At 35.6% G+C, this 23,535-nt stretch overlaps 4 protein-coding genes and 1 long non-coding RNA gene across 7 annotated transcripts; 1 reads left to right on the forward strand and 4 right to left on the reverse strand.

The window, feature by feature from the left end:
* Positions 1 to 194: 194 nt before the first annotated feature.
* Positions 195 to 4,163, reverse strand: LOC101243856 (pentatricopeptide repeat-containing protein). Its single transcript, XM_004233061.5, has 3 exons — positions 1,493 to 4,163; positions 950 to 1,054; positions 195 to 591 (listed from the first exon to the last, which is right to left on the reverse strand). Exon 1 carries the CDS (start codon positions 3,394 to 3,396, stop codon positions 1,552 to 1,554), a length of 1,845 nt encoding a protein of 614 aa, XP_004233109.1. The 5' UTR covers positions 3,397 to 4,163; the 3' UTR covers positions 195 to 591; positions 950 to 1,054; positions 1,493 to 1,551.
* Positions 195 to 18,526, reverse strand: LOC101268832 (uncharacterized protein At2g34460, chloroplastic). 3 transcript variants are annotated; one of them, XR_011215024.1, is made up of 7 exons: positions 18,345 to 18,526; positions 18,048 to 18,248; positions 16,754 to 16,873; positions 15,277 to 15,549; positions 15,007 to 15,174; positions 950 to 1,054; positions 195 to 591 (listed from the first exon to the last, which is right to left on the reverse strand). XR_011215024.1 is itself a non-coding variant. In XM_010318623.4 (6 exons), exons 2-5 carry the CDS (start codon positions 18,246 to 18,248, stop codon positions 15,010 to 15,012), a joined length of 759 nt encoding a protein of 252 aa, XP_010316925.1. In that variant the 5' UTR covers positions 18,345 to 18,526; the 3' UTR covers positions 12,587 to 12,980; positions 15,007 to 15,009. The 3 variants fall into 3 exon arrangements, 2 of the variants coding, with proteins under 2 accessions (XP_010316925.1, XP_069150556.1); XM_010318623.4 differs by lacking the exons at positions 195 to 591; positions 950 to 1,054 and adding an exon at positions 12,587 to 12,980; XM_069294455.1 differs by lacking the exons at positions 195 to 591; positions 950 to 1,054 and having other exon boundaries at positions 14,850 to 15,174.
* On the forward strand, positions 6,542 to 7,480 carry LOC138342217 (uncharacterized). Its single transcript, XR_011215025.1, has 2 exons — positions 6,542 to 7,090; positions 7,177 to 7,480. It is a non-coding gene; the product is annotated as an uncharacterized lncRNA (long non-coding RNA).
* LOC101260401 (disease resistance protein RPP13-like) lies at positions 9,157 to 11,966 on the reverse strand. Its single transcript, XM_004233822.1, has 3 exons — positions 11,849 to 11,966; positions 10,804 to 11,637; positions 9,157 to 10,673 (listed from the first exon to the last, which is right to left on the reverse strand). The coding sequence occupies exons 1-3, from the start codon at positions 11,964 to 11,966 to the stop codon at positions 9,157 to 9,159; spliced, it is 2,469 nt and encodes an 822-aa protein (XP_004233870.1).
* Positions 18,527 to 19,164: 638 nt separating the features above from the next.
* Positions 19,165 to 22,610, reverse strand: LOC101268541 (uncharacterized protein At2g34460, chloroplastic). Its single transcript, XM_004233059.5, has 5 exons — positions 22,437 to 22,610; positions 22,105 to 22,305; positions 21,441 to 21,560; positions 19,643 to 19,915; positions 19,165 to 19,550 (listed from the first exon to the last, which is right to left on the reverse strand). Exons 1-5 carry the CDS (start codon positions 22,554 to 22,556, stop codon positions 19,386 to 19,388), a joined length of 879 nt encoding a protein of 292 aa, XP_004233107.1. The 5' UTR covers positions 22,557 to 22,610; the 3' UTR covers positions 19,165 to 19,385.
* Between the last annotated feature and the right edge of the window lie 925 nt (positions 22,611 to 23,535).

Below are 23,535 nucleotides of genomic sequence, written 5' to 3' on the forward strand. Positions count from 1 at the left end.
CGTTATCTTTAATTACACACTTACTATCGCGTGGGATGCATGGTTGAGTACATGTTTAAGTTTATGTAGGGCGGGTTCAACCATGGTTGATTATGTGAAGTAGTACATGTTTAAGTTTATGCAGGGCGGGTTCAATTATATTCTTGAAAATTCAAAAGACAGTTTAAGATTCATTTTAAAAGACATAACTGATTGTATATGAAAACTGCGTGCTGAATTAACTGATAATTGTACATCTGTTTATATACTTTGAACAAGTACCATTGTTAATCTTTGATCTTTCTTAGCTATGTTCTAAGCACATTAATATTATTCCCTCGGTTCCAATTTATATGTGACGACACAAAATTTAGAAATAAAGAAAGTTTTTCTAAGTTTATACTGTGTCCCCAGATTATTTTTTTTTTGGTTCACTTCCATTTCCATCACATGAAAAGGTATAATCTTGAAAAATCTCCGAATCAATTGCTAGCTGCCCTTTTCTCCTTTCTTTATACTCTGGATTGCCATGGTTCATCTTTTTGCTTCACATCAAAACCCCTCATTTGAAGCCACTTTCTCCAGCTTTGGTACAATAATAGGTTGGCTTCTCTGTAAAGATGTAATGCTATCAGATTGAAAGATACAAATTGACATGGTTACTTGTTGCACAAAGTTTAAGTACTGAACAAGTGATATTCTTTTAGAGATATTGGGTTCATTATAGTCAACTGTTTTATGTTTTTTAACTTTATAGCTGAAATAAACAAGTGTGGAGAACATTTCACTCTCAAGAAACATTGCAACTAAGTGCTCTTTACTCCAAATATAAAACAAAAAAAAAACACACACATGAAAGAGAAAAAGAAAACAGAGATATCAAAGAAACGGAACAAAATATCAAAGAATAAGAAAATTCACAACCGGGAGATTTTTGTTATTCAGAGGTTCAACTTTTTTCAGGGATTACCTCCAGAATGTTTTGATAGAAACCTGTAGTACATATTGCTACATCAGAATCATCACCAATGGCGTCGGCTAGTTTAGCAGATTCCTCTGTCAAATCGGCTTTCACCTGAAAAAATGAGGAACAATATTGTAGAAGACATATTTTAGCTTTTTTAGGCCTATATTAAAATAGCTTAACGGGGACTGATGCAGTGTTCAAGTAGCACCAAGTCCTATAAATGTTGAGGATGAAATTTAGACTCTAATTTTTTTTATAACCGTGATGTCAGGCCAGTTTGCGCACACCTCAGCTAATTCCACAAGGTATCTACTACAATAACTTTAGACTTAAAGTAGGCTGAACTTAGAAGTTTTAAGATGTAGCTATATCAAAAACTGAAATTTCATATAGAAAAGGTACAAGGTTTTCATTTACCTCCAAAGCTAAATCACAGATTTGTCAGTTTGAGTAAAACATGACCAGGCAAGACATGTAAGAAGTATAAGTGATTAAGTGGGTAAGAACGAATATCTGCACGCTGAAACTATCACTACCAAAACTTACTTTCGACAAATCCAGGTAGTATGAAACATTACAAGGAAGATCTGGATCATTTTCATGTATCAGCCAGTAGGTAGAAGTGCTACCATATCATTGCCAGAATGAAAAAGGCTGTAACCAGGATCTTTTGGTAACCTTCTAGTTTGAACCACATCCCGTTCCTTCCAAGCGCTATCCCATAGGCCAGCTGCAGAATACATACTTGCTAGAACCACATAGCCAACTGCATTTGTAGGTTCGATATTGCACAAATGCCTGGCTGCTACCTTCCCAAGGTCCATATTGCTATATATGCTACATGCCCCAAGAACTGAACCCCAAAGAGAGGCACTAGGTTTTATATTCATCCTGCAAATCAAATCATATGATTCATTCAAACAGCCGCTGCGTGCGAAAATGTCCACTAGGCAAGAGTAATGCTCATCTCTTGGAACAATTTTATATTTTCTAACCATCTCACTAAAACATTCCCATCCTTCAGCAGTCAATCCATTATGGCTACAAGCAAACAGGAGAGACAAGAATGTTATATCATTTGGCTCAAAGCCTTCGCGCTCCATCTTCTTAAAATATGAAACTGCATCAACTCCTCGACCATGCACACCATATGCGGAGATCATTGACGTCCATGATATTACATTTTTCTTCGTCATGTGCTGAAAAACATTGTTGGCATCTTCAATTTCTCCTGTTTTTGCATACATATCAACCAAAACATTACTCATTGCCACATCAAGAGTGCTTTGATATTTGATCGCAATAGCATGTAGTTGTCTCCCCAAAGACAGTGACGCTGTATTGGCACATATGTTGATCATAGAGCACAAAATTATGCTATCAATTTCCCTATGATTCCGATGTAATTGACAAAACAGTTCTAGGCACTCATTTATATTTTTACCTTCACGTGCGTATCCAGTAATTAGCGCAGTGCAGGAAATCCTATCCTTGTTCTGCATCTTCTTGTATATATAACTTGCATTGGCCAGGTTTCCACATTTCACATAGGCATCAACTAACGCCCCACTAATAATACTATACGACCCATAACCAAGTCGAATGATACATCCATGTATCATACTGATTTTCGCTAGTCCACCACAGTTGCCACCTCCTACAGATGCTTTGAGAACACTTCCCAATGTGAAGCAATCGGGAAGTATACCTTGTCTGAACATCCAACGGAACAGCAGAAATGCATCAATGTTATAACCTCGAAAAGCATATCCAGAAATCATGACATTCCAAGAAACCAAATCTCTCTCTGCCATTAACTCAAAAACACAAAAAGCATCCTCCATTTCGCCGCACTTGGAATTAAAATCAACCAACGCACTCTGTACATATAAATTATCCACAAACCTACTCTTCTGAATGCACCCTTGTATTTGTTTTCCTAAATATATACATGACATACTCGTGCATGCCCTCAAAACACTTCCATAAGTAAACTGATTTGCCCTCACCCCTTCCCTATGCATAGCAACAAACACATTAAGGGCTTCTTGTGAATCCCCATTCTGAGAGTACCCAGATAAGAGTGCAGTCCATGAAACCACATTCCTTTCAGGCAATTTATCAAACATCTTGCGGGCGGACACCATGTCACAAGACATTGTGTAGAAAATGATCAACTTGGTTCCCAAATGAACATTTGAAGGAAACCCAGTAGTTATAATATGGGAGTGAACCAAACGACCCTGCTTATGAGCCTTCAGGTCAATGCAAAGCTGAATTATATTTGAGTAAATAGTATAGTCTGCTTCGATAGGGTTGTCAAAAGCAAGCCTTAGAGCTTCCGTAAGCCTTTTGGCATTACAGAGCGATTCAATGGATGATTTCAGGGGACGGAATTTAGGGATTGGGCTAAGCCAGTTCACTACATTTCTATACGTTCGATTCATCATTCTTTTGCATTTTTCCTTTCTCTTCAGAAAACCCGATACAGCAGATAAACTAAAAATGAAGAAGGAGAAGAGATACAAATAGCCTTCTTTTCAAGTTTTCCGCTACTTATTTCATTAGAGATGAACAGATAAATTTTTCACCAAATTTCAAAAAACAGTTGCTTAACCAATTGAAGAAGTTTGTTGCTTCTGGTAAACTAAGAGCTTCTACAAGCTTCGATCGACTCGGTCTGCAGCTACTAAACCTAATCGCTGCTACGAATCCAGCTGCAGCTGATAAGCCCAATTGCCCAAACAAAACTGAGAAGTGAGAACTGACAAAGTAAGGGTTTCAACTTTAAGAAAAGATTTTGGTGCCAGCCACCGTAGCAATCGCCGGCGCAGCCATTTCTACCAGAATTCCGAATAGCTCGATACTTGGGCTTAAGCTCTCTACCAAATTAAAGTGAGTAATTGTACAATTGTAGTGCCCTCCTTTTTTTTAAAAGCTATTTTGCTTTTTACAAAGATTTTGATCAAATAAGCCGTCTCTGTCATCAATTCCTAAATCTTGAAATCATAAAATTTAAACTCAGAATTTTTTTATTTCTTCTTTTTAGTTTTTAACCTGCTGCTTGATATCCACATGGACAGAGGGTTCCTCATTAGGGTTGAAAGGGTTCTTAGCAAAGACGACTTCATATTACTTACATTCAAAATTTCAAATAGAAAATGAATGAGTACTTATCAAATTGAACGGAAGTTTGAAAATTTTGTGAAAGAAAATGACTTTTGCTCCTTAGCTTGAGAAGTCATTTTTTTTTTAAAAAAAAACTATTTTGCCATGAAACATTTTTAGTGGGGAAATATTTTCAAAGCAGTAAAGATTGAATTTTAAGAAGAAGATCAATCCAAAAGTCCAAAGATACTCAGAATTAGTGCAAAAATGAGAAGTGGAATTAGATATGACCCTTGCCATTCTATGGACTAAGAATATACTTGTAAAAAAGAAAAATGTTTCTTTTAAATGCATGTTTCTTAACTGGTAGTAGTTACATTTTCCTCTTGCTTAGTAGAAAACACTTGAGGAAAAGTTCCAAAAAAAAGTGAAGACAGAATCAATCTGCATTGTCATCTGTGCTCAATCCTGCCAGTCGCTTGAACAAATATGCTGCTCTTATTACCTGTGCATTTGACCTGATGTTGCTAATGATACTTTCACGCTCCAGTTTTGCCATCCATTCTTCATAATCTTTACTGGGATGTCCAACCGAAATGTTGGGAATGTGTTGGAGTTTGTGCCAATCTGAAACTTGAAGTGCTTCAGGCATTTCTCAAATTTCCAGCTTCTCAAGGTTACTCAATGATATCAACTCTTCAGGGAGCCTACTCAACGAGTAGCATTTGAAGATTTGCAGGTATTTGAGTCCTGCCATTGCACCTTTCCCTAGCTTCATCTCTTGTATAGACATTAGTTGATCCATCCTGAAAAACCTGAGTCCACGAAACCCATTCTCTGATATTGTTATACTGTCATCTTGCTGATCATATCGGTCAAAAGCTTTAACTAGTTTTAGAACTGACAAGTTGGTTAACTTCTCCAACACTTGAATTGACTCTGGATGGAGATTGGTGTTCACCAAAGTTAGCTGACAAAGCTTAGGTGGAAATACGCAAAAATTAACTGGTATTGATGCTAAGCCTCCCTTCAACTTAAGCTTGACAACATGACTCAACTTAGATAAACCAGCAACCAAATATATTTTCCTGCTACCCTCTACTTCCAAACACAAGGATTGAAGGCTCTTAAGCTCTGCAAGTGAATTACATAATTGATTCATGTCTAGGTTATCAGCACTTCCAATGAGAAAACCAACTTTTTGGAGCTGAGTCATTCTAGTCAGGTTTTTATGGTGCATCCAGTGATGAACAGGTATGCTGCCTAGAGTTTGGAGATTGTTAGGTAGGTCAATCTTCAATAGGCTGGGGGAATTTATGTAACCAAGTATATGCCGTAAGTTCTCTAACTTCCATAAGACATTAGGAACTTTCACAGAATAAAACCTAGACATGGGCATATCTATTGTTTCCAAGTTTTGCAGACGACTTATCGAATGGGGAAACTTCTTAATACATGTCTTCCATCCTATGCCTAAGTACTTCAAGGAACATAGTTTCCCAATACTATCTGAGATCACATTTAAACCAGGAGAGTCTATGTATAGCACTTTGAGAAGTTTGAAACTACTTGTACAAATACACTTTAGGTTAACTAGTTTAGCAGATGAATCAAAGCATAGAAGGGATCTTATATACGATTTTGAATTTCCCAAATATTCGTACCTCTCGAGTGGAGTATAAAGGACACGGTGCCAAGATTCAGAGAGGGATATAGATGGATTATCTACCTCGAGAAACATTTCTTCCTTGGCCTGCATTATATAAAAGTCTCGTAGGAGATCATGGAGCCGGCAACTTTTGACTCTGTCATCTGCTCTAACTTGGATTACTTATAACATATTTCTGCCAATGAGATCATCTAGATAATCCTCCACGATGTCCTCTAACTTTTGTTCTCCATTTTGATGAATAAGACCATGGGCAATCCATATGTGCACGAGTTGCCTCACAGGGATGTCTTTGCCTTTTTGGAGAAGGCCTAAGTAAAGAAAGCAAGATTTTAAATGGGGAGGTAAGTCTTTATAACTCAATGCCAAAATTGCTGATACACCATAACTTTGACTTCCAACGAGGTGTAAATCGAGGTTTCGTTGTACTCTCTTACCAGCCAAGAGGCCTCCAATGACAGTGATTGCCAGTGGCAAACCGTCACATTTTTCCAGAATCTCTTTCCCCACGCCCACCAAGTCATGTGGAAACTCTCTATCCTCGGCATTTTCTATCTTGAGAAAGAGTTCCCAGCTCTCCTCTTTACTCAAATACTTTATGTTCGTAAAGTGTAGTATGAGCATCTGCATGCAAGGCAACCTCCTTACTGCGGCTGGTAAGTAGCAATCTACTTGACTTATTGTTGTCAGGAAATGATCTAACAATGAGATCCCATGCTTCTGTGTCCAGATGTCATCAAGAACAATGAGATAGCATGTATCTTTCAAACGCCTCTGGAGCATTTCCTCCAAACCAGCCTGTGACAATTTGTCCATCGTATCGACTATCTTCACTTTATCTTCTTCTGGACTTGCCAGTTGTAAAATGAGTTCCTTGATGATCTTCATGGGCTTATAATCTTGGGATACATAAAGCCATGCCCGAATGTCAAACTTTTCTCTGATTTGAGTTTGGTTATAAACTTCCTTCGCGAGAGTCGTCTTGCCGACGCCCCCCATACCAACAATTGAAGCAACACGAAGCCGTTTGTCCTCCTTCAGAAGATTGACACGACAGAATTCACATGCTTCTCTAGACCAACAGTATCTTTATCGGCAATCAAGGGCGAGGAGAGTCTTCGTTCACGCATCTTCTCACGTGTTGTGCTTGAACCTTCCCCATCTCTGAGACCTTGAATATGCCTGATGCCATATCTTTCAAGACTGTTGGATATTTCAAGTATTCTGGTCTGAATTGATTCAATCTCTTTCCCTACTTTGTAAAGACCGTATAGTTTCTTAGGATAGAAGATACACTTGATGAAGAAACTTTGACGTTTTTGGGACTCAACTTGTTGGATGAATATTTCAATGACATCCTCAGCATGGTAGGCAACTGCTCTGATTTCAGATACCCAATAGCGGATTGTTGCGGCTTCATCTTCCTCTTGCTTAATATATCTGCATCTTTCAGGAAACACTTCATGCGCACAAGCTCGTTTCACACTCCTTCAATTCCTTGTTGGACGTTTTTCAGGAAAACAATTTTTCTCTGGAAAGATCTAGAAGCCGCTCTGCAACATAGGAAACTGCTGCTTCAGCCATCTCTGTTTTTTTTTTCTTATTTCTTGTTGCTTGTCTGCTTAAATTTCTGAATTAGTGTCTTATATAACTATGTCATTCTATGGGATAGATTGCTGCAATGATACTTTACTTGATCATCATTGGATGATACTTTACTTCATCATCTTTCTTAAAGAAGGATGAAACTTTACCTTCTTTTTCTCTACTGTTTCTTTGTTTTCGTGTTCTACAGTTCAAACCTTAGAGCTGAACTTGTGTGAGCCCAAATTTTGGATGAAATAGATGAAGTTCAGACATTCAATTGTTTATGTGTCGAGTTTGGGAAAATATTAGAAAAATGAAATCAACTACAATGGATTACGCAAAGTTCAGTTGTTTTACGACATCACTTGCTACAAACCTCAAGTACAGGATTTATGCCTTGTGGTAATTATATATGGAGATTGGAGGCCAAGTCTTCCAGTTTAAGATTAATGTCACCTTTTCAATTTTATATGTGTAATGCTTTACTTTTTATGAAAGTTAAACTACTTTTTCTAATATATCTTCATATGTCAAGTAAGTAGATAAAGTGAGTGGAGAATCATGAGGTTGACATCTTCATATAACAGAAAATTCAATTGTTAAATGATGAAAGATGCATATGCATCGGAAAAAGGAGACAATGAGTACTTTGCCGCATGCAAGGTAATAGTTGAAGATGTTGAGATACAATTAGCATAATAAAAAATCAACAATATGCATCATAATGCATAGTAAAATTTATGAGCAAATGTGGCAATCCTCCTTCTACGAACTAGCTTTCCACATTGAGTCAGACCCAAGTGTCATATTTTTATCGTTACCTTTTTTCTATTTAGTGTGGAAAAAGTTTTCGCGCAAGGGGATTTAGTTAACCTTCCTAGGTGAATGTACATGCCTTTTGTAATCTGAAATGTATGAAAAAGCTTCTGCTGAACCTTAGTGTTTTCTCTTAAGTTTTCCAAATACCAACATAAAGAAGGGGCAAAGAAACAGAAACTTTAGAAAAAGATGGCAGACATTGAAGCAATGACAGCCACTGGAATAGGAACCAAAGAAAAATAACTCCATCATCCTCCATGGGAGGTCTTCTCTTCTTCTTTAAGTGACTTTCATAGGGAAACTTAAATTAAGTTGATTATCCAACTATCTTATCACAGAAAATAGAAACACTAACACCATATTTGGATGGTTGTTACCTGTTATTTTGTATTGTATCGTATCGCGTCGTTAGTTCACATACAAAGTCTGTTTTGGTTGTTACTTAGATTTTATTGTATCGTATCATTTATATCCCCATTCTTAGTTAACAACAAAAGGACCCATTTTGTGAAACGACTGAGTTGGTATGATCGTATCGTTATCTTAATTTTTTCTTTTCATTTTATCCCTTCACTTAATAATTCTATATATCCTTCACCCTACCCTATACCCTACTTTTCTTGTAGATTTATCAATGTGTGACATTATGTAACGATGGAGAACTATACATTATTTTCGTTAAAACAATACAGTACAATATAGTTGAACGTTACGAAACTATACGTTATAACCATTCAAACAAAATGTTAGAAGAGGGGTAGCAATTGGCTAAAGTAATATATTGGATAATGTTAGTCAATCCAGTCTGTACCAAACCAAAAAAGAAATGAACTTGTTCCAGACTAACATTATACTTATCCTTCTTTAAATTATGCTAAGAAATCAACCAAAATGACATAAACAGGGAAAAAGAAGAAAATAAATTTGTTGTCTATTAAATTTTTGACTAATAAAAATCAAGATTACGAAAAGAAAAAGAAAAAAAAATATTTTTTGAATTAAAAAACTCCCTCAGGCAAATGTTTTTTTAAAGATTCAAGGAAAATTTTCTCTTGGCCCATGTTCCCGTTGTACTTGCAGCCATATTGCTACACTCCTGTTCTTGGATCCATTCTTCATAATCTGTGCTGGGATGTCCAACCACAACGTTGGGAATGTGTAGCAGTTTCTGCAAATCCGAAACTCGAAGCCTAGCAAAAAATTCTTTAGGCATTCCTCGAAGCTCAAGCTTCTCAAGGTTAGACAATGATATCAACTCTCCTGGGAGCCTCGTCAACGAGTAGCATTTGAAGATCTGCAGGCATTCGAGTCCTGCCATTGCACCTTTTCCTAGAAGCATCGCTTTCATAAACACTAGTTGATCCATCCTGAGAAACTTGAGTCCACGAAACCCATTCTCCGATATTCTTATCCTATACTCTTGATACCTATCATAATGATAAAAGGCTTTGACTAGTTTTAGAACTGACAAGTTGGCTAACTTCTCCAATACTTGGATTGAATCTGGATGGAGATTTGAGTTCACCAAAGTCAGCTGACAAAGCTTAGGTGGAAATACGCAAGAATTAACTGGCATTGATACTAAGCCTCCCTTCAACTTAAGCTTGACAACGTGACTCAACTTAGATAAACCAGAAACCAAAAATATTCTCCTTCTACCCTCTACTTCCAAACACAAGGATTGAAGGCTCTTAAGCTCTGCAAGTGAATTACATAATTGATTCATGTCTAGGTTATCAGCACTTCCAATGAGTAAACCAACTTTTTGGAGATGAGTCATTCTAGTCAGGTTTTGATGGTGCATCCAGTGATGAACAGGTATGCTGCCTAGAGTTTGGAGATTGTTAGGTAGGTCAATCTTCAATAGGCTGGGGGAATTTATGTAACCAAGTATATGCCGTAAATTCTCTAACTTCCATAAGACATTAGGAACTTTCACAGAATAAAACCTAGACATGGGCATATCTATCGTTTCCAAGTTTTGCAGACGACTTATTGAATGGGGAAACTTCTTAATACATGTCTTCCATCCTATGCCTAAGTACTTCAAGGAACATAGTTTCCCAATACTATCTGAGATCACCTTTAAACCAGGAGAGTCTATGTATAGCACTCTGAGAAGTTTGAAACTACCCGTACAAATACAATCAAGGTTAACTAGTTTAGAAGATGAATCAAAGGATAGAAGAGACCTTATATACGATTTTGAATTTCCAAAATATTCGTACCTCTTTACTGGAGAGTAAAGGACACGGTGCCGAGATGCAGAGAGGGATATAGATGGATTATCTACCTCCAGAAACATTTCTTCCCTGGCCTTCATTATACAAAAGTCTCGTAGGAGATCATGGAGCCGGCAACTCTTAACTCTGTCATCTGCTCTAACTAGGATTACTTGAAGCATATTTCTGCCAATTAGCTCATCAAGATAATCCTCCACAATGTCCTCTAATGTTTGTTCTCCCTTTTGATGAATAAGACCATGGGCAATCCATATGTGCATGAGTTGCTTCACAAGGATATCTTTGCCTTTTTGGAGAAGGCCTAAGTAGAGAAAGCAAGATTTTATGGGGAGGTAAGTCCTGATAACTCAACGCCAAAATTGTTGATACGCCATAAGTTTGAGTTTTGACAAGGTATGAACCGAGGCCTCGGTGTACTCTCTGCCACTCACTTCTTTGCTTCTTCTTCCCAGCCAAGAGACCTCCTATGACAGTTATTGCCAGTGGCAACCCATCACATTTTTCCAGAATCTCTTTTCCCACGTCCACCAAGTCCTGTGGACACTCTCTATCCTCAGCAAATACTTTCTTGAGAAAGAGTTCCCAGCTCTCCTCTTTGCTCAATACATCAAGTTTGTAGGGTGTGGCATGGGGATCTGCATGCAAAACAACCTCCTTCTGGCGGCTGGTAAGTAGCAATCTACTTGACTTATCGTTGTCAGGAAATGACCTAACAATGAGATCACATGCTTCTGTCGTCCAGATGTCATCAAGAACAATGAGATAGCATGTATCTTTCAAACGCCTCTGGAGCATTCCATCCAAACCGTCCGCTGACAATTTGTCCATCGTTTCCACTATCTTCACTTTATCTTCTTCTGGATTTGCCAGTTGTAAAATGAGTTCCTTGACGATCTTCTTGGGCTTATAATCTTGGGACACATAAAGCCATGCCCGAGTGTCAAACTTGTCTCTGATTTGAGTTCGGTTATAAACTTCCTTGGCAAGAGTCGTCTTGCCGACGCCCCCCATACCAACAATTGAAGCAACACAAAACCGTTTGTCCTCCTTCAGAAGGATTGACACGACAGAGTTCACATGCTTCTCTAGACCAACAACATCCTTGTTGGCAACCAAGGGAGAGGAGCGTCTTAGTTCACGCAGCTTCTTATGTGTTGTGCTTGACCCTTCCCCATCTCCGAGACCTTGAATATGCCTGATGCCGTATCTTTCACGACGGTTGGATATTTCAAGAATTCTGGTCTGAATCGATTCAATCTCCTTCCCTACTTTGTAAAGACAGTATATTTCTTAGGATATAAGACACACTTGATGAAGAAACACTGTAGTGTTTGGGACTCAGCTTGTGGATGAATATTTCAATGACATCCTCAGCATGGTAGGCAACTGCTCTGATTTCAGATACCCAATTGCGGATTGTTGCGGCCTCATCTTCCTCTTGCTACATATCTGCATCTTTCAGGAAACACTTCATACTGACAAGCTCATTTTGCATTCCTTCAACTCCTTGTTGGACGTTTTTCAAGAAAACAATTTTTTTCTGGAGAAGATCTATAAGCCGCTCTGCAACATAGGAAACTGCTGCTTCAGCCATCTCTGTTTTTTTTTTCCCTCTCTATTTCTCTTTTTTTCTTAGTTCTTGTTGTTTGTCTCCTAATATTTCTGAAATAATGTCTTATATAACTATGGGATAGATTGCTGCAATGATACTTTACTTGATCATATTCACTAAAAAGGATGATAATTTACTTGATCAGTAATCATTGCATCTTCTTTCTCTCTATTTTTATCAGCTGGTTTCTTCTTTTTTTTTGCGTAACTAAATTTCAGGCATTCAATTGTTTATGTGTCAAGTTGGGAGAAAATATTAGAAAACTGAAAGCAACTACGTTGGATTACGCAAAGTTTCAATTGTTTTAAGAATTCATTTGCTACAAACCTGAAGTATAGAATTTATGCCTTGTGGTAATTACATACCAACAAGACTCTTTCTTGAGGAACTCAAACATCCATTGATTCGACTATATTCAACTAATTGTATATGAAGGCCAAGTCTTCCTATTGAAGACTAATATTACCTTTTCAATTTTATATGTGTAATGCTTTTACTTTTTATGAAAATCAAAGTACTACTACTTCTAATATATCCACAGAACCTGAGGACAAGGGTGTGGTAAGTGAATGAAGTTAGTGATGAATCATGAAGTCGGTATATCACATAACAGAAAATTAAATTGCTAAATGATAGTACAGAACTAGTAGTATAAAACTATAGATAACAGTAAAAAAAACACCATGTTCTCTCCGAATGAAATTAAATTCTTATTAGATATCAAGATCCCAACAAATAATCTCAAGATTACAGGAAAAGAAACAAGAATTTAAGGAGCAAAAAAATAGAAACTTTAGAAAAAGACGGCAGCCATTGAAGCAACGACAGCCATTAGAAGAGGAACAAACAATGTAACTCCAGCACTCTCCATAGAAGGTGAAGGTGCTGGTGCTTCTGCAGCTAAAACTCCAACATTTCCAAAAGCTAAAAGAACCATTAAGCAAATGGTGAAAACCATGACAAACTTCTTGGAACACTCCATTTTTTCTTCAAGAACTTCAACAAAAATGAGAAAAACAAACAATGAGGACTGGTGACTTTGTGAATAATGTATTTTAAAAAAGTTAACAAGAGGAGTGGCTTTTATAGGGGAAAAAAATTTAGTTGCATTTCCAACTATCTTATTACAGATTTTTTTTAAAAAAAAACTTAGAATATATTTTAAAGGCAATGTTAGTTAATCCAGTCTGTAACCAAAAAAAAGAATTGAAGAACTATTATTTTCCAGGCTAGTTTTTACTTGCTCTAAGAGAAATGAAGCTCCTACATGTGCAGTGCTACTATAAATAATTGGTGACAGATTTTATTTGATTATTTTGGATTGAGTTATCTTAATTAACTACATAATTTATCCAAAAAAAAAACATTTGTGTAAGTTGTCAGCTTGTGTATGTAATCATTGAGAATGGTTTGTTAAGCAACCAGCACATGTTAAAGCATCAATTAGCTGATTATCATTTTCCATTATTAGGTGGATTAGGTGTTTTAATCTATGTTTTTCTATCCTTAATCCTTTGTTTGTATAATTAAAAAGGTTTCTGATGTATCTTCTTACGTCACCTTTACTTTCCAATCCTTTTTTTAATCAACATTAATGTAATCAAAATTTACTATATACTATTAACTCATACATGTTCGATACTGATTTTCATTTTTTTGAAATGTGTGTAATTCTTCCTTGTTTTTCGATTAAGCTTCATGAATTTTGTCTCGTCCTGATTTTAAGAATACTTATCGCAAAAGGTACCACGTATTACTAGTCCACAATTGTTTACCTTGTAATCTGACTCAAACACCAGTAAGATGTGGCATATGGTGGCTGTTGATATCAATGAAAAGATGAGCTATGTTAAAATAATTTTTTTTTTTATAATAGGACCACTAACGCAGGAATTAAGAGAAATTATTTTGATAAGTTGATGAACTGATACATCTCTAAACAATTTAAGTGATCAGCACATGGCATTGAAGCTTTAATTAGCTTAACCAATAAAAAACTAACAAACTTACTATCTAATAACAAGTGGGGAATATCTAGTTTGTTTAGTCCAGGCTGTATCTATAAAGCTAATATTACTAGTTAAATTATTTTGACAACCCATCACTCCCAAAAAAATATTTTGTTCTTAATATTCTCGAATAATATAGCTTGAGAATTATTGCTTCTTCCCATAAACTTTTTCCTATAAAAGCCATGTGAATGGTCCTTTCAATACACACTTAAAGACAGTCAGTTTAATCATTCTAGTAATCCATTTCTCAAGAGTTCTCTTTTTCTTCTCTGTATTTTACTGAAAAGAAAAAAATGGAGGGTATTAAGAAGTGGGCTGTTTTCACCATTTACATGATGATGCTTGTCGCTTTCGGAAATGTAGGAGGAGCAATGGGTGCTGGAGAAGAATCACCTGCCCCTGCACCTTCAATGGAGAGTGCTGCTATTACTTTGTTTATTCCTGTTTTCATGGCTGCCTTTGCTTCTCTGGCTGCTTTCTTCTTCTAATCAATTTTTGTAATTTGTTACTTTCTGCTTTGTTGGGATTTCATCATCTTATAAGACAATTTTATTTTTGATATGTGGATGTTTGGTGATTCACTACTGTATTTCCTTTTCAAACCTGTGTTCATATGTTTTACTTGAGCTAAGGGTCTTTTGGAAACACTCTCTACCCTCCCAAGGTAGGGTGAAGTGTGCGTAAACATTACCCTCTCCAGACCCCACTTATGGAATTACACCGAATATTTGGTGAACATCATGAAAAAATAAATTAAGAAATGCTTAAACAAGACGCCAATACTATAACTCAAAATTACTGGCAAGCCAAATAGCAACCAAACATTAATATGTTCACTGTTGGAAAAAGGAAATTCTGGAAATAAGTTGTAATTCTTTTGATTAGTGTTGTGAACTTAGCGCAAGAACCAAGTTCAGATCACAACAGTATCATCATTTACACAAGAAATGTTGAGTATCGTATATATCAAAGTAACAATTTAGGGGATGGAATAGAAGTTGCATGCTTACAAGTCACTGTTGTTCTATTGAACCAAAGAGTTCCTCGAATGAACGTTTAGGGGCATCGGTACTAGCCACTATCTCCACGACTTTGTAATGAGATTCTGGATGGAGCAATGCCTCGACTGCAACTTCAGCTACCTGATCTCTAGATATTGAGCCTCGAAAAAGAGTATCCTAAATTGAGGGAAGAGAGAGTGTGCAACATTAGATGCAAAGAAGGACTTCTGGAATATTATTGAAATGGAACACTACAGGGGTAAGCATACATAATGTTACCTCTGGTTGCATGACTATATTCCCTTGTGGAGGATCGTTTTTTAGCCCACCAGGCCGAATTATTGTGTAGTTGATGCCAGATTTTCGAATGTATCTCTCAGCTTGAAGCTTTGCTACCAATACGAGTCCCATAACATTAAGGATTATATAGACTGGATTGAACAACTGACCCATTGCAGCCCCATTGACAAGAATTGAACTTATAAGGATGAACCTATCAATACCAAGTTTTTGGCATGCATCCACAAGGTTCACTGTGCCAAAATTATCAACCTGAAAAAATAAAACAATGATAGGATACGTTTCCTGATTTTAACCTAGTTAATCAGAGAAGTGAAAGCTGAATGCTCCAGAATTGTATCGTTTGGACCATTTCTTTTTAATAAAATTGCCCAGCACCATATTAGTTTCTACAACTGACGCTTCTAGATCCCAAGTGAAAGCTAAAGAGGGTTGAGTCAAAGAGCTGATACAGTAATCTCTGCCTCAACTTAACTCCAGAGAGGAAGTTCCAAAGGTTGGTTTGTCAAATGCACCAACTTTTAGCTACTGGAAACGGACTACTTACTTTTACAATAACTCGATTTCACACCCACAGTAGTTAACGTATGGGGAAGGAATACATTAAGTTTCATGGTGTTCATATTTTGGTTGTCCGGGGAGTTCTTCTAAAATGTGCAGACAAGTAAACAAAGAAATAGAAAAGGAAAACAATAAATGGAAAGTAGGAAGATAGAAGGAGGCTTTCGAAATTTCACTCCACGTGCAAATATACTTTTTTTCTTTCGCCAGACGAAATGAAGAAGATAAATCTCTTGATGCCAGAAAACGTTCACTCCACGTGCTAATATTCTTTTTTTCTTTCACCAAACGAAATGAAGATGATAAATCTCTTGATGCCAGTAGACTGTTATGCATAACAGTAAAAATTGAGATTAAAGCTTTTCGAGTTTGAATTACTCTCAACTACCTAGCGCTTGGCTAAAAGATGTCAAGAGGAGGTGTAATGAAGTAAAATTAAAGGAGCAAACAAACAAAACAATAAATACTACCATCACCATAACAACTATTAGTCTATTATCTTCAAGATGATACTTGAATGCCAATTCAGTAACTAGAACGTTCTTTTAAGCGGAAAAAATTGAACTTCAATTCCTATAACGTTGGTCACTCCTTTTACATTTTCCTGTTTTTTCCTGCGTATCGAGAAACATTTTAAGATGATGAGGACTCTCCAAAAGACTATGGATTCCATATTGAATACACCAACATGTTCTTGCAGTTGTAAACCAACAAGCAAAGTGTGATAAACAAGCTAATATGACTAAACTTTAAGTACTGAAAAGACGTGCATTGCATAAAATGAGACGGAAACTCCCATCAAGCCTATCACAAAATATCTCACTTTGCTGATCATCAAGATCAGGCGTGAAGGATCTGGTAAATACTACTATTTTGTGGATTGAAGTTGACTAACCTTCCAAGGTGTCAACAAGTTCCACGAAGGCTGGAAACCTGTAGCACATATTACCGCATTGGAATCATCACCAATGGCATCGGCTAGTTTAGCTGATCCCTCTGTCACATCGGTTTTCACCTGAGAACAATCAGAACAATATGGAGTTCCCACCGGGAGTATTCATAAACAAGTTGGTCCTTTCCAGAGAAGGTATATGTTTCCTTCACTATCTATTTTTCCCATTTGCAGAAGAATGTATTCAGCTTTTTCTAGCCTATATCAAATAGCTAAACTTGGAGCATTGCAGTGTTCAAGTAGTACAAGTCTTATCCATGTTGAAAATGAAATTCGACTTATTGTGGGCCAAAGTTAGAAGGTTAAAGATATCGCTATATTCAAAAACTGAAATATCTGATAATAAAGTTAGAAAGTTTTCATTTCATCTCCAAAACTAACTACAGAACAGCTTGAGTAAAAATGACAAGGCAAGACATGTAGTACGCATAGGCGGGTAAGAATGTATATCAAAAAACACAAAGTTTGAAGTTTTCTAGTTTGGAAAGCGAGACTCTCTGAGTAATAAATAGTCACTTGTTCCTAGATTCTCTAAAATGTTTTGAGAAAGCTGTCCTACTAATGAAATGGAAGTTCCAAACAAAAATCTTACGGGGTAAAATAACAAAAATTTGTGACCTAAACTTGCAAGTTGTAATATTTATTTGGTTGGACTGAATATACCAAAGTCTCATGCACTTAAAACTCTACGACGCCAAAGTACAGCACCCCACTTATAGCTTCTTATGAAAAACTTAAGAAGAGCTTCCGGCTCGTAATCAAAATCAAAAATTGGATTATTTGAGCTCCAAGTTTTTCAGCTTCCATATGTACACAAATTAAGCAGATTTTACTGTAAAACACGTAATATTTCAAATTACAACTCCATTCTCATTAATAAATTGGAATTTCACTTTACAATAGCTAAGTTGTGCGGACTCTTCATTCTCGTCCAAAAATACACTACTTTTGGAGAAGCAGACATTCAGTTGTTGACATTTTTTAGGAGTTCAAACAACACAATTCATCATTATTGCTCAGACTCATGCTTTATGTAACAAAGTCAAATTTCTCAATTAATAGTAATAATAAGAACTTAATACTATTTCGATTATCCATAATTAGTAAAGTTAATTCAACAACCACATTATTAAATTGACAACTTGATTCTGAAAGCCCTAAAACCCCTCAGCTTTGCTATTAACCAATTTATAGCAAACAAGAATCCCAAATTAAAGAAAAATAAAGTAGTACTCACAATTTGAAGAAAAGGGTTTGCTTCGGGTAAAACAGATTTAGCCTTGTCAACATCACGAACCCCAGCTTTAACAGCAAAACCCTTAGCCAAAAGCTGCTCAACAATCCTCTTCCCTGTGTTCCCAGTTGCACCAGCAACAAATATTTTCTTCTTCTGACCAATACCTGCTTCTTTTTCCTCCTTAATTTCACTTCCTTCCATCTGTAATCAAAAACGAAAAGTTAAAAGCACAATTATACATTACCCATAAAGAAGATTCTTGAAAATTTGAAGTGAAAACTTGTTGCAGAGACGTACGTTGTTGGTTTAAGATGGAAAAATGTGATTTTTAGTGTGGACAGAGAATGTATGGAGGTTTGAGCAAAAGGATTCTGAGCAAGAAAAACCAGTGGTCTTGCTTTCATAACTTGCTGTTCCATAATTAATTTCAGTTAATTAACCGCCAAAAAATGTTCTCGAAAGTCCTTTTCTTTTTCGATAATTATCTCTATTAAAGTTCGATTCATCTGAATTTAAGAATGTATCTAAATACGTGTTTTATTCGAAATTACTAAAGAAAATGTTTGATTACTATATACTATAGACTTTTTTGACTCCATGAATAATGTTTGATTCTTATATAATGAATTTCTCAAAAAAAAAAAAAAAAAAACTTTGATTTTAAACAAAAGAAAACAAAAAAAAAATATCACGAATAAAAAAGTACTGTATTATTGACTGCTAGATTGACAATTCAGTGATGATTAAGCTAAAAAATAAGAAGGACCTGGAAAAGAAGAATAAAAGGTGAAGATCGAAGCCTACTAATAGGATAATTAATCAATTCAGCTATTAAGACTCCTCGTTATTATTGTTATAGTTATATTTTTCACCTTTTTAGCATAATATTTTCTGCCTTCCTTTTACGACATGAGATTTTACTAAAAAAAATGTAAAAACAAAAAATCGCCTCAAGATGGCATAGAAAAACAAAAAAGAGCAAAATTAATGTAAGATAACGAAATGTCAAATTTCTCCCAATTTTGCTTTCTATCACTCCATGGAAGTAAGACTAACAATTGTTATAAGTCGTCCAGTTTATCTTGATTTCCAATTGATGACCAAGAAAGAAGAAAAATGAAACAAACGGATTTTGGAATTACATCCAGCTACGTATCCTTTAGACCCTTCGCCCGCGTGAAACGGGGGTCAATAAGCTCTCTTTCAATCATTCACTTCCATTGTTACAAGATTGCAGAGAAGGATGTTGCAATATAAATTTGTTGCACTACGATCTTTGAGTAACTATATTTATAAATCGTGTGCTTAAACATAGACATAAAACATCATCTTGACAAGCTACTGCTGTTTTATAGAACCAAATAATTCCTTGAATGAACGTTTAGGGGCATCAGTACGAGCTACTATCTCCACGACTTTGTAATGAGATTCTGGATGGAGTAGTGCCTCAACTGCTACTTCAGCTACCTGATCTCTAGATATCGAGCCTTCGTAAAGGGTATCCTACATTTTAAAGGAAAAGCAAGGAGAATATTAGGAAAATCATATGGCGCACATACACGTAATCAGACAACGAGTAAGCTGCATATTGCTACCTCTTGTTCCATTACGATGTTTCCTTGAGGTGGATCGTTTTTTAGCCCACCAGGCCTTATTATTGTGTAATTGATGCCAGATCTTCGAATATATTGCTCTGCTTGGAGCTTTGCTATCAATGTCAGTCCAAGAACATTGAGAAATACATATGCTGGATTGAACAACTGTCCCATTGCAGCTCCATTGACCAGAATGGAACTAACGAGGAGGAATCTTTTAACACCAAGTGTTCGGCATGCTTCAACAAGGTTTACTGTGCCAAAGTTATCAACCTGATCAAGAATGGTACAGTAGGGATTAAACAATAGTAGTGGAAGGACAATGATGCATAATTCATCAAAACCCCACCAAAATAATAATTAGGGAAGTGATTCAACAACTCGAAGATCTGATAATTGCTTCATAATTTACTCAAGTAGAATAACCAAGAGAAGGTTGTGAGTTTGATGATCTGGAAGGCAAGACATCAACAAAAGGCCTTTTGGCCATAATAAATGTGTAGAAGGAACATAAACAAATCTAAGGTGAAAGCAAGCCAAGGAAATAAGATGATATACGTTAGCACCCTATACATTTTAGAACATTTCCAGTCTTGCTCTCAAGTTTTTGCTTGAAAACATTCGAGAAGCCTTCTCAACTTTTTGATTGTATTAAGCATTCAACCCCTAAGCAAACATCAGAACCGATATGATGTTTGCTTCATCTGCGGAACGGACAGATAAGTGTACAAAATAACTTTTTCTCGAAGCTCCCACAGGTTACTTATGTTATTCTATTATAATTTCTGGCATTAGCTTATTTGGTGTGCCTCTGGAGATCCTCAATCACATCCAATCCGGTTGAGAGCTATGGAAGGAAATCAAGAATGGTGCTTTACTTAACAGGCAAGGAATTCTTTCATAAACCTGAAACACGACCAACGGTTCAACAATAATTGATTTTCTGACAGTAGATCCATTCTGAGTTCAACCTAGTAGGCCTTAACCTGCTTAACCACGCCATTCTTGATTCCTGTTTTCCAGGCGTTATAACAGGCATTATTATGAAGCTAAGATCTTAAAGTTTAAATTGGCGTACTAAACTGTTCAAATTTGAAATTAGCTTAAATGGCAGACCTAGGATGGATTAATAGTAGCACAAAAAGCAGGGGAAAAGGAGAAAAAAAGAAGAAACAATTGAACCAACAACCCCATCAGAGAAACAATTGATAATAACAACCTGCTCCCCTGGATTCTGAGAAAAGAATGAAAAGTCTCCATAAACAGAAAAAAAAATATTAGTAACATGAAACTGTTCAGTCTTCCATTAACTTTTCTGCAGTGTAGACAAATCGTCAATGGAATGAAGTTTCCTTAACTCGAAAGACCCTATCTACAATATGAGGTGTCAGCAGCAATATCTTGTGGTATCATACTCATAAAAGTCTCCATTGTGAATCTTAAAAGAACAAAAAAGACTTTGTAATATTTTTCCAATTCCAAGAATGTGTGCATGGGTAGCAACGGTGGAAAGGGTGTCATCATGTAAAGAGGCTTCTGTAACTGAAATTAGTCATAGACTCTTGACAAACTTAATCAACACTTCTTTCTTTTGTTTTCATCTTATTAATTATTATATTTTGGCTTTTTTTTCTTTTTCCTTTGAGCGGATTTGCGTCCGGCAATTCAAGTTATTATAAAGATCATCCAAATGAGTCTATCAGTATTTCATAAAGAGAAAACATAACCATAAAATTTCAGAAAAGATAAGTAAACTGCTAGGTTAAAAGTAAAACAGGATGGGAAGGTAGCAACTAACCTTCCATGGAGCCAAAAAATCCAGTGAACGCCGAAATCCTGTAGCACATATTACTGCATCTGAATCATTCCCAATGGCATCAGCTAGTCTTACTGATCCCTCTGTGACATCCGCTTTCACCTGAAAATAACATATTAGAATTGATTTCGTCATTCCAAGTGAAATAACTCGAAGGTTTACAAAATAGAAGTGAACATTGTACTTCATAGTTAGCTCTTCACTTGCATTCAAAAGCAGCTTTTCCCAGATTTTTTTAAATACATTTGCAATGCCTTTCGTTTGAAAAATAAAATTCAATTACCTTTTATACGAAATTATCATATTTTAAAGGTTTTGACATAATCTCCAATTTTAATCCTTTCCTATCTAAAATACAATAAGTATCACCTGAATACATCAGCCAAAACAAACTCTTTAAGTTGATGGAGGAGTGTAAGCAAGATCAAGATTTGTTCAAATTGAAAGATAAAAAAAGAAAAAAAAAGACAGAATTGGACAGACAACCCAATATAAGTAGGTGAAATTTAAAGGCATTTCCTCTATTAACAAAACTTTCTTTTAGCTTAACATCTAACCCTCAAAGTAGCATACTTTGCTGCATAATCAACTACTGATAAAGCAATTAACTTCTACTTTTAATTTCTAAAAAGTTTAACAAACCCACAATTTGAAGATCAGGGTTTTGACCCGGTAAGGTTGATTTAGCCTTATCAACATCAAGAACCCCAGCCTTAACAGCAAAACCCTTTGCCAGAAGCTGCTCAACAATCCTCTTCCCAGTGTTCCCAGTCGCACCAGCAACAAATATTTTCTTCTTTTCACTGATACCCACTTCCTCTTCTCCTTCAATTTCACTTTCTTCTATCTGTAATCAACCAAAATACAAAACCAAAATGACTTACCCCACAAACAGCAGAAGCATATTTTCTTGAAATATTACGTAATCTTGAGAATTGAAAGGAAAAATGTGATCTTTTTGTTAGAGAAGAGACTTACATTTGCTGCTCTGAGCCGAAAAGAGTGAACTTTATTGACAAAAAGAGAAACAGAGGGCCGTTTAGAGGTGATAGAAAAGGCCGATGTTTTAAGGAAGAAGAGACCAGTGGCAGTAGCCATGATTTTTCTTACTCGAGCCCCTGCCAATTAAAATAAATTTTTAGTCATTATATTCCTCCAACTTGTTTGGTCGAAAAATTTTATTTTGTGTGTGTGGCAAACAATATTTGTGAGAGGTCCTCTCATATTTTGACAAGTGGATTATAAGTTTCACTTTGGAAAAATAGACTAAAACATTTCTCTTTCTTTCAAATATGCAAAAAAAAATATATATCTTTTTTAATTTTATACTCCTTCCTCTATTTTTATTGACTTACCAAGTATTTCTTAATTTATCATCTTTAACAAATCAAGAAGGAAGATTTTTTTTTCATATTAATTAATATTGAGTTTATGTCTTTGAAAAATATGGTGACTAAAATTGTTTAAAACTTTATCAATTAATAAGTGTAACATATTAAACTCACTATATCAATCATTAGATGTGTCAAGTTAAAATTGACAATCAAAAAAAAAGGAGAGAGGGAGTATTTTTTAATTTTTTCTTTCAAATATGCCTTTGAATTATTTTAATTTTTTTAAAAAAAAATTGGAGGTAGGGGAAAGAGAGTTTGTAATATGGAGAGTCGAAGATGAATACAGATAACCAATCAACTGCACTAAAATCTTTCTATAACTCTTACTAAGTATTTTCATTTGTTAAAAGCTTGAATTTAATATTTTAATAAATCTATTTGTGATTTGGTTTAAAACAATTATTTTATTAATAGAAATTAAATTAATTTTTTCAAATGTTGAAATCAAATCAATAAATCAATTTTCATTCCTTTGTTTTTTTGTCATGTCTTTCATATATTCGATTTTTGTCCCCCTTTTTTAAAAAAATCATATGATAATACAAAAAAGATTGATCAAAATGTATACAACATTCTCCAAAAAAACGTATGCATTGTCTAAAGAAATCTAATGAATTCTTTCAAATATTTTTCTTTATAAAAAAGTTAAAGATTTCGTTGTAATTATCATGAATTCTTTCAAA

Source organism: Solanum lycopersicum, chromosome 2, assembly GCF_036512215.1.
Source record: "Solanum lycopersicum chromosome 2, SLM_r2.1".
Lineage (NCBI taxonomy): Eukaryota > Viridiplantae > Streptophyta > Magnoliopsida > Solanales > Solanaceae > Solanum > Solanum lycopersicum.